The 15540-nt window shown below is 41.2% G+C and overlaps 1 protein-coding gene across 1 annotated transcript in view; it reads left to right on the top strand.

The window, feature by feature from the left end:
• The window catches only part of Kiaa0753 (KIAA0753 ortholog), a 64415-nt gene extending 51467 nt beyond the window's left edge, over positions 1-12948 (top strand). The window contains exons 17-19 of the mRNA XM_027922688.2: positions 2710-2842; positions 3580-3804; positions 11414-12948. Of these exons, the coding sequence (XP_027778489.2) occupies positions 2710-2842; positions 3580-3804; positions 11414-11531 (476 nt within the window). The 3' untranslated portion in view covers positions 11532-12948. The remainder of the gene's footprint in view (positions 1-2709; positions 2843-3579; positions 3805-11413) is intronic.
• The last annotated feature ends 2592 nt before the right edge of the window (positions 12949-15540 follow it).

Below are 15540 nucleotides of genomic sequence, written 5' to 3'. Positions count from 1 at the left end.
TAGTTTTTGTTTTTTACGTGTTTTACTTTGTTTTTGGTGGTGCTGAGGATTGAACCCAGGGCCTTGTACATGCTGAGCAGCTACTCTACCACTGAGCTACATCTTCATCTCTGTTTTTGTTTTTTAATTTAATAGCTTTAAAGAGATATAGTTCACATAAATGCACCCTTTTTAAAGTATACAATTCATTAGTTTTTAATATGTTCACAAAGTTGTACAAACCATCACTACTTTCTGAATTCCAGAACATTTTCATCACCCCCCAAAATCCCTGTATCTGTTAGTCCTCCCTCCCCGTTCTCCCTCCCTCTGTCCTGGCAGTCAGCTAGATATTTTGCAAATATTTTTCCCTGTAAGTGGTTTATCTGAGTATTTTCTCAAAGGCATTACATTTTTAATTTTGATAAAGTCTAACTTACTAATTTTTTTCTTCTGTGATTTTTGCTTTCTGTGGTCTGAGGAACCTTTTTCTATCTCTGAGGTTAGAAGATGTTCTCTTGTTTTCTTCTAGAAGCTTTTGGGTTTTATCTTTTATATTAAGGTCTGTGATCTTTGTTGGATAAAATTTGCCTGTGGTTTGAGGGTAGAAATCAAGGCTCATTTATTTTTTATCCCAGTGGATTGCTACTTGTTCTAGCACCATTTGTCATGAAGACGTTTGTTTTTCTCTTCCACTTTTTGGAATTCATACATACACATTTTGGCCTCAATTGCTAGGTTGCTATCACAATTTTGGCTGGGAAATGTTAATCAAATTCTCTTTGACTCACACTTGTCAGTTACTGCCTTACTCAGTGAAAGGAGGAGAATAAAATGTGGTTAAGTATTACCTTTAAAGGAATCTAAGTACTATTTGTCTACGCTTACTAAGAGACATAAAGGAAATTGGGTGTAAAGAAGGTTTACAACAGCATATGTCATACATAATTATTTTAAAATATGTGTTTGGGGTATTGTCTTAAGAAAAAATAATTTCCATGTCATTTTTCCCCCTCTGTGTCAGTTTTGTTCTGACAGAAAGATGAGCCATCCAAACAAAATATTAAAGAATTCTTTTTGTTTTATGTAGATTTTAAGTACTGGTTTTTGTTGAAGTTATTCTCTTTTTCTAACAGTCCTCCAGCCTCCGTTTGTATCATCGCATACCAATTCAGTGACCCTTCAAGACCCGGCTCATGTGACCTTACTTATAAAGTGATTTTCCTCATACAGGTTGAGCATCCCTAAGCCAAAAATCTGAAGTCCAAAATGCTGTCAAAGTTTTAAAGTTTTGAATTTTCAGATTAGGGAAAGCTTAACTGGTAAAGTCTATGCAGATATTCCAAAATCTCAAACGCTTCTTATCCCAAGCATTTAGGACAATGGACATTCAACCTCTATCTCTGTATTAGAACTGTGCTCCCTTCCTCCCATTTATTGCTGATGAATTCACATAACACATTCTAGCATGCTCTATCATGTGTTAGAACTGTTTGGTAAGGTGTCTTATCTCTCCCAACTATGCTACCAATTATTTGAGGCTGGAGAGTTTCTCAGGGTTTATCATGTTTCCCTTTTTGCCTTCTACTGTGCTAGCACAGCAAGACCTTTCTAATTATTATCTAGTCAATCAGTGGTCATTTTAGCTTCTTTTCAGGAAACAGAGTAAAGAGAAACGAAGGGCAATTTGTTTTACTTACGATTGGCCCTTGGCCACTAAATTAGGTTGCATCATGTTGAAGACAGTCTTGGGAGGACTTCTTTTCAAGGATGATTTGAATTATCACTATCTGACTCTGCATAAAATCTAGGTATGCATTGAAAAGGACCTCTTTAGAATAGTAAAAAATTAGTTTTTGCATACTTGTAATTCCAGAATTATGAAATTGTAAGAAGAATCCTGTTTTCAGTTTATTTTGTTCTGCTTGTTTGATGAAATGTATCACAGAACCAAATTTAAAGTGCTCTTTGGATTGTGCGGTATCTATACCTCTTATCCTCTCTGTGACCATTGGAAAATTGATTTAATAATCTAAATAATATTTTTCAAAAGCTGACTTGTTTAGTCTTTGTTTTGACAGTAAGAAACCATAAGGATTAAAAATGAGAGTCAGAGAAAGTTACTTAACATACAGATGCTTCCTACCTAAGAAAAGGACAGATTTTCTTCCTATACTTGCAACACATTTAAAATTAGAAATAATCTTAAACTCAAAAGAGCTGTCAAGCCTGCAAGTTGTGGTTAATAAATTAATGTTTTGACTATCATCATGTAGATTTTTCTCCAGCATTGCCCAGAAACAAATTAGCTAATTAAGTGTTCGAGTGTTTTTTTTTTTTTTTCCTTCCCTTCTTCTTCTTTAATAATCAAAGCATTTAAAGGTTAAAAAACAACCGCTTCAGACTCCTTGAATGACTTACTGGGTCCTAATGGAACCTGCATAGCCTGGGGCCCCCACACGCCTTGTCAAGAAGTCTTCCTCAGAGCTGGCAGAGATTTCTGAAGGAGCTTAATATTTCTTAAGACTGATTTTTCATCTGTTTCTCTGTAACTTTTAAAATTTACCTTTGCATGTAAAATGAGCATTCTTTCCCTTTGCATGCTCTCTGTGCGCTTTATGCTTAAGAGAGGTGATGTGACATCTTCACAGGTTATTGGCACTAGGACGGCTCTAATATGGACATCAACTTTTCCTTACATGCCGTCATTTTATGCTTCTCCTTTTCTAGATCAGAAAATCCCAACAGTAAGTGAAAGTCCTCTGTCTCCTCCTCTGTCTCCCCATCCAATCAGGATCACAAAGACAGCAGCTCGCAAGGATCCAGCTGTGAACATCATGTTAGAAAAGCCCTGCAATGGCAAGTAAGTGCCAGGATGCTGTTAGTCTCCATGGTGGTCGGCTGCCTTTGACGTCATTAAAGTCCAAGTTTCTTCAGTTCCCACTTGACAAAGAAGGTTTTTTTGGAGGGGCAGGGGTTGGGGGAGGTGGGGAGGATGGTAAGCAGGGATTGAACCACTGAGCGATGCACATCCCCAGCCCAATTTTGTATTTTATTTAGAGACAGGGTCTCGCTGATTTGCTTAGCACCTCGCTGTTGCTGAGGCTGGCTTTGAACTCACAGTTATCCTGTCTCAACCTCTGGAGCTGCTGGGATTATAGGCGTGTGCCACCACGCCCAGCAACAAAGAAGTTCTTTTGAGCAAGATCTTGCAAACTCCAAGATGACTAAGTAAAACAGCATGGTTATAGAAAGGCCATTGAGCATGTTGTATCTTGAGCCCTTCAGCACACCATACCATGCATCTGGTTTTTCATGTTGAGAGCATTACTTTAGTGTATATGGGTTGTGCTGATACTTACTGCAAGATTTGCTCACAGAACTGCTTTGTGTAAGGAACACTAACTAATGCCTGCGGTGTCGAGGGTTAGTACACTGAGAAGGAGAACAGTGTCTGGTGATAGGATATTGAGCTTTGTTTAGTGTGAGAAAGAGAAATGAAGGTGAGCCTTTGGTTATGAAACCACTAGGATAAATTAACAGTTCACCCTTGCTTGCCAATGAAGTTTGAATGCCTTCATCCTCTTTATTTCTTCTCAGTTCCTTGGATGAAAGTGTGGGAACAGAGGAGAGATCAGAGAAAAGAGAGGCTTCCCTTCCCTCTCTTGCAGAAGATTCCCAACAGAGAGAAGGCCAGACTCCCCTCTTTGTCCCACCTGGTATGCAGCATAGCATTGGCGACTACTGTAACCGTTTTGAACAGTACCTCCGAATCATAGCTCATGAGGCCGTAGGCTCCTTCAACCCATGGCTGATAGCTGAAAGGTCAGTAAAATGTATGTGCCTGTGTTTAGGAACCAAGTGCCAAATTTTAGACTCATTGAAAAGCTGGAGAGAGGGCCAGCCAAGGTCTCATACTGTGCTTTTGGGCCCTAGGATTCCAATTGTTGCTAGTGGACAGGCTTTCCCTGCTGACTGCCTTTTTTCAGATGCAGGAGACTAAAACTGCACAGGCTTTACTACTGCTCTGCTGCTGCCTCTTCTGATGCGAGTATCCTAGCCAGCTCAGGCTGCCATAAAATGCTGCAGTCTGGGGGACTTAAAACAACAGGAATTTATTTCTCATAGTTCTAGAGGCTTGGAAACCTAAGATCAAGGTGTCTGGTGAGCATCCTCTTCCTGGCTTGCAGATGGTGGCCTGCTTGCTGTGTCCTCTTATGGCAGAGAAAGGAGCTGTGGTCTCTCTTCCACCTCTTATAAAGGTACTAACCCCATCCTGAGGGCTCCACCTTCATGATCTTATCTAAACCTAATTACCTTCCAAAGGTCCTACCATCAGATGGGAAATTAGGGCATTGACACATGAATTTAGGTGGGGACACAAACATTCAGCCCCTAACAGCAGATACAGTATTCAGGAGTACAGTCGGGGCTGGTTTCCTGTTGCAACTAGTGAGGGTGGTGTCCCATCCGAGAACACAAAATATGGCTAGGCAGGAAATATCATAATTATGAAATCTGCATGGTCGGGACATGCTTGCCTTTGCAAGCAGCAAGTTCTGACTCCACATTGTTATTAACCCTTGTCCTCCTCCAGGTCGTCTCACCTGGGAAAAGTAGTTTTATGACTCATAAAACAAGACCCTGCAGCTACTAAAGTTAGAAGGTTGGATAGCCTTCTTTTGTTTATGTATACCACACTTAAAAGATATGTGTAGATTCATTCTTTTGAAAAAGGACCAAAATTTAAATTTCTCATGGGTATCGCTTTATTATAGACATGCAAGGTTATTTTTTGTCATTAAGAATAAATATTATACTATGATTATTATATTTTTTTCTTAAACAGGTTTTAAACATGTTTCAGGAATTAATAATCACCTCTTTATTTGCCTGTGCTTTATATATTTATCATCTTTCTGTACACGCTACCAACAATCTCTCAATATAATTTTCCTGATGAACAGAAGTAGCATTTGACCCCTGCTTCCCAGCCTCAGCCCTCCATTTTCTGCTTGGACTCCCTTTCCTCCTGCCCTAATCTGGCCCAGCTGTTCTGCAGCTCTGCTCTGTGGCTTTTGTCCTGGAACTTCATCAGCAGCCTGAGTGTTGAATTAGCCCCCTCCTGATGTCCTCGTGCCCTTGTATTTTACTCTCTCGTTTTGATGGAACTTATCCTGCTTTGTGTATTGGAGGCAATTTCTTGAGACTTACAAGTTTGAAAATATATACCTTCATATGTGATTGATACTTTTGCTTGCTTATTTATTTATTTATTTATTTATTTATTTAAGTTGTAGTTGGACACAATACCTTTATTTTATTTATTTATTTATTTTTATGTGGTGCTGAGAATTGAACCCAGAGCCTCGCAAGAGGTAGGCGAGTGCTCTACTGCTGAGCCACAGCCCAGCCCCTACTGGTTCCTTTTTTCCAAAGAATATACCTTCATTTTTTTGTGGGGGTTGGAGAAGGGATTGTCAGTTCACTGCAAGAGTAGGAGTGGAAATCTATCAGCCTAACTGCTGATAGATCTGCAGATTTTCTTAGAGAACAAAAACAAATTTTCTTATTCTTGTTCTAGAAAATTTGTTTTTGTTCTCTAAATTTCAACCCTTTTTCTTGTTTTTCTATCCCCTACCACATTATATCTTCCTGATTTCAGGTACTCTTACTTCCTGAGCCTTTCTGATGTCTGGTGGGATAGTCAGCTTACTTTTGCCTGGTGTCTCCCTCAAAGACTTCGGTTTCAGTTTCCTCCATATTTCCTCTGTACTGCTAAATCAGTCATGATTTTTCATGTGTTTTTTGCCTTCTGAAAATTTTGGACGTTTCTCATATACTTTGTGTCTCTCTCTCTCTCTCTCTTTTTTTTTTTCCTTGTATGTGTATGTATTTGTTTGTATATTTCTTTTTATTTTAGTGGGATTTAGGCAGAATCAGGGATAATCACTCACATTCAAGCCTTATGTTAAGATTTAACACTGCTCTTTAGTATATGGTAGCCTTTGAAGCTTATAAAACCCTTTGTTCTGGGTGACTCTTCAGATGCACATCTGTTGTGACATGTGCTCTGAGGATTTTCTGTGGGGAGAGAAGTTAACTCAACTTGCTTCCATGTGTTCACTTATAGTTCTGTAGCATACATACTCATTTTTCCATAACCTGTCAGGATCCCTTAGGCTAACCACCGTATTGGGAAATCCAGAAGCAAGCCTAGGAAGATAGACTATTCCTTGTTTGTTTTTACACCATAGTAAAATGATATATTTTGTTCATAGTTGTTTTTGTAGGTGTAGGCAAAATTCTCCCAGTCTATAAGGATAATAGGTTAAAATATAAAGGACGGAACTAATTAAAAAATCTGACTGGATTTTTACAGATGCTTTCCTCTGGCATCCTTTGGCACCAAGTGACAGTGTATCTGAACATTCTAGTTCTGTTGTTTTATTATTATTTTTAATTTATCCTGTTTTAACTTCTGAATGTTCCAAAGATGAGAGTTTTGTATTGATCAAATCATGAAAAAAGCATCCAAAGGCAGTTGACTTCATCTGGTAGTAGTCTCTAGGGTAAGAAATTCTTCTAGCAAAGAATTTCTTTTCTGTATGTCTATTCTTCCTTATTCCTGAAGAAAGACAGTGTTCCAGTGCTCAGAGGGAGAATATGATATAAACTGGATACAAGTAAATAAGTAAAAGGGAAAGATGAAGGTATTTGTGGGTTTTTTTTTTTTTTTGTTGTTGTTGTTGTTTTGTTTTGGTTTGGTTTTTGGTACTAGGGATTGAGCCCAGGGACACTCAACCACTGAGCCACATCCCCAGCCCTTCTTTATTTTTTTATTTTGAGACAGGGTCTCACTAAGTTGCTGATGCTGGCTTTGAATCTCGATCCTCTTGCCTTAGCCTCCCAAGTCACTGGGATTACAGGCATATGTCATTGCATCCAGTTGTGATAGTGATTTTGATAAAAGCAAATTCTTAAAGATTTACGGGCTTTAAAAAAATGAGATTTCTAGGTGAAAAGGACAAATTGAATATATGTATTTATCTCTACTTCCTTTGTCTCTCTCACTGTTTGTCACTAAAACAACAAAGAAAAAAAGTATAAAATTATAAATGATAGCAAGCAAGAATATCAAAAAGAATTTGGAAGCCTTAAAGCAGTTAAGATAAATGACAAATGATTTAGCAGACCAGGAAAAGAAAAATACCTAGTAGGTGAAGAACCGAGTTTATCTGTACAGAAGAACCTCGGTAAGACTTAGAAACTAGAAGCACCAGATGTGCTTGTGAAGGCGTGGTTGTAGGTGAGCCAGAAAATAGGAGGTTTGGTTCAAATTCTTATTCTTGAAAATGAGCAGACATTTGATGAAAACAATACTGAAAAGTGAGATAACTGATAAAGAGAACTCTAATGAGGTGGAGACAATGCAATGAACTGAGTAAAATATTAAAAACAAACTAGAATTAATATTCTCAGAGAACTAAATGAAGCTGTTATATCATGAAACAAGAACAGGCTAGTATAAAAAATGAACTTTCCAAGAATGAAAAATTTCTTAGAAACATAGCCAGGTGTGGTGGCACACAACTGTAATCCCAATGACTTTGGAAACTGAAGCATGAGGATCACAAGTTCAAGGCCAGCCTCAGCAATTTAGCAAGACCCTGTCTCAGAAAATTAAAAAGAAAAAAACAACATTGAGGTCATAGCTCAGGGCTAAAGTGCCCGAGTTAATCCCCAGTCTCCCCACCAAAATGTGACTAGTGAAAAAAAAAAAAAAAAAAAAGAAAGAAAAGAGAAAGACAGAAAAATATGATAGTCGAAACAAATTCACTAGAAGAATTCAAAGAAAAAAAATAAGGCCGTCAAATAAAAAATCAAGGAGCTAAATAACAACAATAAAAAAAAAAATTAGAGGATTGTCCTGTGAGACAACCAATATCTGAATAATAGGAGTTCTAAAATGTGGGAAAGGAGAAATGGGAAATTACTAAAGAAATACTATAAGAAAATTTCCCAGAAGACTATAGTCTTTAAATTCAAAGGGTTCATCAGTTGTTCACTGTGAGGGAAAAATGGAATGAAGAAATGGATGGATGGAAGGAATAAAAATCCACCATGGCACATCACTATGAAAAGGAAGCATCCCAGCTTAAGAAGATGACAAAAGATACCTGAGAGTTAAAACTGGACCCCTTCAAATAATCGGAAAAGAGAATGACATATTGTTTTCCATAGCAACACTGGAAGTTAGAAGATATTTGAACACAGTTCCAAAGTGTAACCTAGAGTTCTGTGCTCAGCTAAATTATCAATTAAGGGTAGAATAAAAACATTGTTAAGCATTGAAAATGTCCAAAAATTTAGTTTCCCTGCATTACTGCATACTAGAGGATGAATGACACCAAAACAAAATGTACATTAAGAAAAAAAGAAGGTTGGGGTTTAGGAAGCTTAGATTCCACCATGGAACTTCCAGAAAAATGACAAAAGCCATTTCTAGGAGAATTTTTCAGCAAGCATAGAAAGTTACTGGTCCACATTGGAGTAGAGGGCAGAGGACCCCAGGAGCGAGGGAAGGCAGAGTGAAAAAGGTTAAAAAAAAAAGAAGAAGAAAACAGATACATTACCTGCTATGTTGGAAGTATTGAGAGTACCTTTGTATTTCTTTCATAATTTGGTGATGAATTGGTGGTAGGAATATAAAAGCAAAGCAAATGTAAAAACAAGGAGACCACCTCTGCTTCTAGCAGTGACACACTTGGTAATTTAGACCTCTTCTCCCACTGAGGATAACTGTTAATAGAACAGCTGTATTAAAAATAAAACATACACACTTAAAGGCACCAAGAAGTTAACTAGGCAATGAGGAATAACTAGGACAGAATCATGGAGAACAGAAGAGACCCAGAGAAGATAGCCCATCACGTGACACTGGATAGTTAATTCTGGAGGGAGAAAAGTAGCACTTTTGATAGCCAGAATCCAGGGGTTGCCACAGTAAGGCAATTGCCCTGGTAAACTTTCTTCATTTTTGATTGGGACCCAAAAATGTTATACTTTGCAAGTATGGGTGGCCAGATATAAATTGGCCTGCTAAGTAGCAACAAAATATCTCATTTCCTGAGTTTGGAGTGGAGTGACTCTAGATTATTATTGCCTCCCAGTCTCTAGGCATAAGCAAACAAATTTTCCTTGGAGGAAGATGACATCATTTTAGGACTCAACTTTTTTCTACAATTTTCATATGCAATGTCTGGCATATGGTGAAAAATAACAAGTTAATAAAGAGATAAGACAATAACAAGAACAGGTCCACAGCAGGTCCATATATTAGAGCTATTTCATGGACATTAAAATAACTGTGCCGAGTATGTTCACAGAAATAAAAGGTACAACTTAGAATTTTGGCAGAGAATTGGGAAATAAAGAAAATATAAAAATACATCCTAGAATGAAAGATTTAATTTCTGAAATGAATTCATTGGATGGACTCAGTAGCAGATTAGACACAACAGAAGAGAAAATTAGAGGCTTAGAACATAGGAAGGAAGAAAATATGCAGAATAATGCATGGAGACAACACACATGCACAAAAGATGAAAATTAAAAACAAGGGTTAGGAGCTAGGAATGGTACTGCCTGTAATCCTAGCAACTTGGCTTATGCAGGAAGATCAAAAGTTTGAGACCAGCCTCAGCAATTTAGTGAGACCCTGTCCTCCCCCCCCCCCCAAAAAAAAAAGAAAAAGTGTTGGGGATGTGGTTCAGTGGTTAAATGCCCCTGGGTTCAATCTCTAATACCGAAAAAAGAAAAATAGAGGGTGTATGTGTCTGTGTGTGTGTGTGTGTGTGTGTGTGTGTGTGTTGCTGAGAGGGCCTAGGAGTAGAGGCACAGTAGCAGTGAGCACACCTGGTACCTAGAGCTTGGTTTCTCAATACTGCACTCCAAGGCTCCTGATTTCAGGACCAGGGTTGGGTCTGGGAAATGTAAGATAATCCTGAAGTATCATGTTGTGTCAGACAGGAAGTGCTCAAAGAATGATGGAAACATGTCAAGAGGACAGTCAGCCAACTCTAAGGGGCTTTGACTGTCCAAATCTGGGAAATTTGTTTTGTTTTGTTTTCATGATCCTGGAGCTCAAACCCAGGGCAGTGTGCATGCTGGGCAAGTATTCTGCCACCAGCTACATTCTCAGACTTGAGACATTTCTAAGTATCAAATTAGGTAATAGTAATGGATTCTAAAAATGAATCTATAGTGAACACCCACAAGTAGGAGTCTATAAGGCCAAACTGATGAATGAATGAATACACAAATAAGGGAGAAGGGAAAGCTTTTCATTATAAGGAAATGCCAAGTATGGAATGGAAAAGGAATGATAAGATTAAGAAATCATTGTTTGGAAACCCTGTAGTACTTGATTTAGGCAAATTTGATGAGAAAGGGGTATTTTTTACATGGTCTTGGCGTGCCTCCCAACAATACACTTTGTAAATATTAATTTACGGGGCGGGGGGGGGGCGGCAGCTTTACAGGGGAGAAACCAGGTGTTCAGAATCACCATTCATAGTAATGGGACCAATAGATGCCGTGGAGTACTGAGGGGACACAGTCTCCTCCTGTGGCATCTGTTCCAGAAATGTATAGCCTGATGCTGATCATAAATAAACAGCAGACAAGCCCGTAAACATTCTGCAAAAACAGGCCTTTATTCCTTTAAAAATATGAAGAGACGGAGGAACTATTTCAGACTAAAAGAGACTCAACAAGTAAATGCAGCCCCTGATCCTGGACTGAATGCTGGACTAGAAAACACTGAATAAAGGGCATTGTTTGGACATTTGGCAAATTTTGAATAAGGTCTGTAGGTAAGATTAGGTGATGGTTTTGTATGGATGTTAATTTTACGGATTCTATCACTGCACCGTGGTTGTCTAAGAGCATGTCCTTGTCTCTAGGACACACTGAGTACTTCGGGGATATCACGTCTTCAGTTTACCTCTTGAAACAGTTCAGAGTAAAAAAAGGATGTGCAAGGGCGGGGGGGGGGGGGACACAATTTGGAATCTCCTGCCCCCTCCCTATTAGAGAAGACACACAGCCTCTCTTCTATCAGGTGGTTAGTCCCAGGTGGATCTAAACTGGGTTGCACTAGTTATTTTCCAGTCACCTCTGGTTTCAGCCCTCTGGAGGTGGAGGTCCATTCTGTCATAGGCCTCTAACACGACTTTGGGATCTGCACTCCATCATCTTAATATCTAGGAGAGAGATGCCTTTTATCTTGTTTTTCTTCTTCAAAACTACCTCTTAGCCTTTTGAATTTCTATTTAAATTTTAGAATTGACTTGTTAAGTTCCCCAGCTGAGCACCAGAATGGCTCCAGGTCTGGCCGTCCATACCTTTAGCTCTGTTGTTTGTCTTCCAGCTTTTCAGAAGAGCTGGTAGATGAAGCTCTGGGGGCCGTGGCTGCAGAACTTCAGGATATGTGTGAAGACTATGCAGAGGCCGTGTTCACCTCGGAATTCCTAGAAGCTGCTCCATAAAGGTTCCCAAGGCGAGGCCCCCCTGTGCCACACTGGAGAAGAGAGGGCACTGCACTGTGTTTTAGGCTACAAGAAACCTTTATCCTCAGCTGTACATCCAGGCACAGAAGGTGCTACCCACCGCAGGGAAGGAGATGCCAGTGAGCTCAGCCTCACTTCAGTTCTCTCATTGTCATATCAGTGGTTCTAGAAGTTTATGATGGAATGTGTTAAATTTATCAGTGCTCAGGAAACATGAATTATGACAATATAATATTTTCAGAATGTATAATTTTCCTGTGGAGGTATTATATTCATTCATCTGGCTCAGTTTGGTGATCACAATGTTTTGAAAGGTAATGGATAAATAAATATGATTCAGGCAGGGATTCAAGCTACTGTTGAACCCCCAGGTGGCATCAGCATTGAGGCCGAGTCCCAGCACCTGGCTCATGTTTTTCATTTTTGGCTGTGCCCTTACAGGACACCTGTCCTTCCTGGATCACAGACTGATGTGGAACACAGAGTTAGGTTATGCTGCCAAACCTCTGCGCTTGTGCAGCTAAAAATAGGAATCTGCCAGTGAATAGTGATAAACACACCTCTCTTTAAGGTTCAATCCCTAGGTAATTTTTTACATTTTCAGTTCCTCAAAGTCTTTTTATTGCTCTGTCTTGACACATTCTGGTATAAAAAGCTTTCTCTGAATTCAGAGGAAGTTTGAGGATATCAGGAAAGGACCGGGTCTTCTCCCGGGATTGGTAAAGGTGTGGAGCCCACTACCTCTGAGAAGGTCGGAACTCTCTCTGTGTCCACATTGCAGAGGAGCCCTGTGTGGGAAGAGGGGACAGAGCTGGACAGCGTGAAGACTCTGGGTCTCCCCAGAGGAAGGAAGACGTGTAAGAAACCTAACAGCTTGGTCCTCCAGTGTCTCGGGTCGTGGTACCAAGGGAAAAGCCTCTGTTATTTTAGAAACCAAATTCAGAAAAAGGAAAGGAGGTGCATTAAAAATAAGGCCACTGCCTAGAAAAAGTTTCCCTCAATTATTTGCCCGAGGCCTGGTGAAAGAAATGTGAAGAACAAGCGGGGTGAGCCACACCCCAGGGAATAATGTGACTCCTGTTATCACACACTCAGTGCTGCTCAGTGCTGTCATCCAGGACTGTTTTTGAAGTGCAAGTCTTTCAGGTGATGATTTAAGCTGCTCAATCACACTTATTTGTGCAAAATTGATTTTCATTTAATGTTAACATTTTCCTCAATTTTATGTAACTTCAGAATGTAAAGAGCTTCAAGGGAATTACAGGTCTGTAATCTGGAGAGTTAAATGTATGCACTTGAATGGATGGGAGGACCTGTTATTGGTAGTATGAAGTAATTTGTGTGACAATTTTTACTGTGCTGATTTTTTAAAAAATAAACTCAGTATTTTAAAGTATGTGCATGTCTATTTGAAATAATTTACATCTTCTTTTTTTCCCCCGACAGGCAAAACACAATGTGATTTACAGAACCATTGAGAATACTTTTGTGTCTGCTATGAGAATAGTGGACTATCTGCCACCCCTTCCTCTCCCACAGAAAAAAATAAATTATAATAAATGCTAACCTTTGTTGAGCACATACTAGAACATCGCTCTCAGTGCTTATTATTATTCCCATTTTACAGATGACTGCACTGAGGCACAGAGGGGATACTTTGTTCAAACAAGCCTGTTTTCCATGCTAGGGTCATGGATTCATTTATTCCCATAAAGATAATTGTAGCAATTTGAAATGTTCACTTGAGTGCATGCTCCTGCTTGTCCTCCCCACTCAGCATGTCCTAGATACTGTCCTCTAGTTCCCTTTGCTGAACGCTTCCTGCTTCAGCCTGTGTTCTGAAGGGTCTGGTCCCACCGACTTGCCTTGTTTGAGAGTCTCTCCTGCACCAGATAACTTCTGGCCTCTGCCTCATGTGTGGGGCTCTTACCTGCCTCTCGATCCAGCTGCTACTCCCTCGCCCTGGCCCATGGTAAAACACTGCAGGCAAACCATTCACCAACACAGAACGAACGGCAAAAAGTACAAAACCTTTATTTGAAAATGGAAGTTGAATCTTTATAAATTTTTCTATTTACAGCCCTCTGACTATCCCAGACCTCCAGCGATGTTTGCTTCATTCACAAGCATTGGGCACGTATAGGTCATTTTCTAATCCCCTTCAGTTTTCTCATGACCCGTTTATTTCCTATTTTCAGAAAGGGTCATATATGAATTTAGTACTTTAGTGTTGAACGGACTGTCCCCAGTTTATAGAGGTACTAAAATGTGTACATATCTTTCAGCACTGCTGCTTGGATCCCACTTGGTGGGAGAAGACCTGAGCAGTATCCCGGCCCTGGTCACATTGGGCTTTACTGATTTCCCTACTCGCCTCCAGAGTATTTAGGTCCTTTAGGGCAGGGGGACTCTGCCTAGCATGTGGTTGGTGCTCAGCGGATTCTTTTGAATTAATGAAAGAAGGGATCAAGATTGCACAGGGGCTCAGTATGGTCCACAGAAATTTGCTGACTTTGTGTGACCCTGACACAATGCTGTCTATGAGGATATGGGTCCCATTGCCAAGGTTCTGCTGCCTTTGTAATTCCAACTCCCTTCTCACTCCTCTCCCTTCCGTACTCAGTCCCTGCCTCCCTGAGGTGGGTGGGTGGGCATGGGAAGTGGGTGAAGGAGGCTGAAAGGCAAGAGTAAGGGCCTGAGTCAAGCAAAGGAAGGTTTCCTGTGTCTTCCGGGCCGCAGCCTTAGTGCCTTAGCAGCTTGGCTGATGACAGTTCCCTGCCATACCTGCCCAGTAGGGTGTTGGCCTCACCTTGGGCTCCTGATCGTCACAGAAGTGCCCTTGGGAAGGGCCCCTTTCTGAGCCAGCTCCTGGTTCTTTGGTCTCAGAGCAGAAAGGTAGTGGCTTGTTATATGTCCTTCTCCATATTGGCCGCCCCCCATTCAGCTCTGTTGGTCAAGAGCTGGGTGTCTGACCTGTTTCCCTACTGGCTGAACCCAATAGCCAGGCCTGGATTGGAAGAGCTGCCAGATATCCTGTGCACTTCTCTCAGGCCTCAATGAGGGCCCCAGGAGAGCCAGAATGGGACTTGAGTGAACTCCATGAATAATCCATCAATATCAGCAACCCCTGCCTGGAGCTTATGGCCCTGAGAGGCTGACTGCAGTCCGGCTTCTGTGAGCAGCCCCTTCCCTCCCCGCTACATCAGCTCTGGAACCTGGATTCCTGCCCCAGCCACACCAGGCCCTGCTCTGTTCTTGCCACTCTACCCACCGTCTCAATTGTGGCTCCAGCCTGAGCAGAGCCTCTGCCAGGTCTCCCCAGGCCTGCGCCCACCCTCCTGGATACCCCCTTTCTCTGCTGCCCTTCCTGGAATCCCAGTAGCCATCCTTGGTCTCCATGTGCCTGGTTACCCTCATAGACTTTTCTTGAACCAAACCCACTGCCTTTTGCTTTTTTTCTAGTTGACTCTGTCTATCCTGTGGCCTGCCCCTGGGTCCCCCCCTGAGCCTGCCTCACCCAGCACCCCAGCAGGTGTGTCCAGATGGGCATCACCATGTCCTGAAGCCCTTCACCAAGAGACCTCCACCTCCTACCTTTCCTCTGAGCCCTGGCTCTCATGGGCTCTGCCATGAGGCTGCTCCCTGCCCTCTCTTCTCCCAGGGCCCTGGGTAAGGTTTTAGTATCTCCTTGCTTCACTTGTCCCTTCTTGACCCCTCCTGCAGCCTCATCACAGGGGACTGCACCTCTTGCTCTGCCACCTGTCCTCCTTCCTCCTGATGGTATCCTTCCCTTCCCATGACCTCCAGGGTCTTACCGTTGGGACCCCTCCTTTCCAAGATCTTAACAACCCTTTATGAGAAACCTTGGAAAGTCTTTCCCAGTGATTTCTGGAGCATTTTCACACCTTCTCCAACCAAACTAGGGGGCCCCCTCTGGGAGTGGGGCATGGCTGAGACCCTGCCCACCTCCCACAGAGCGGTCTCTCCT

The sequence above is a fragment of the Marmota flaviventris genome, chromosome 17 (genome assembly GCF_047511675.1).
Source record: "Marmota flaviventris isolate mMarFla1 chromosome 17, mMarFla1.hap1, whole genome shotgun sequence".
NCBI lineage: Eukaryota > Metazoa > Chordata > Mammalia > Rodentia > Sciuridae > Marmota > Marmota flaviventris.
This window is presented reverse-complemented; position numbering and strand designations above follow the sequence as displayed.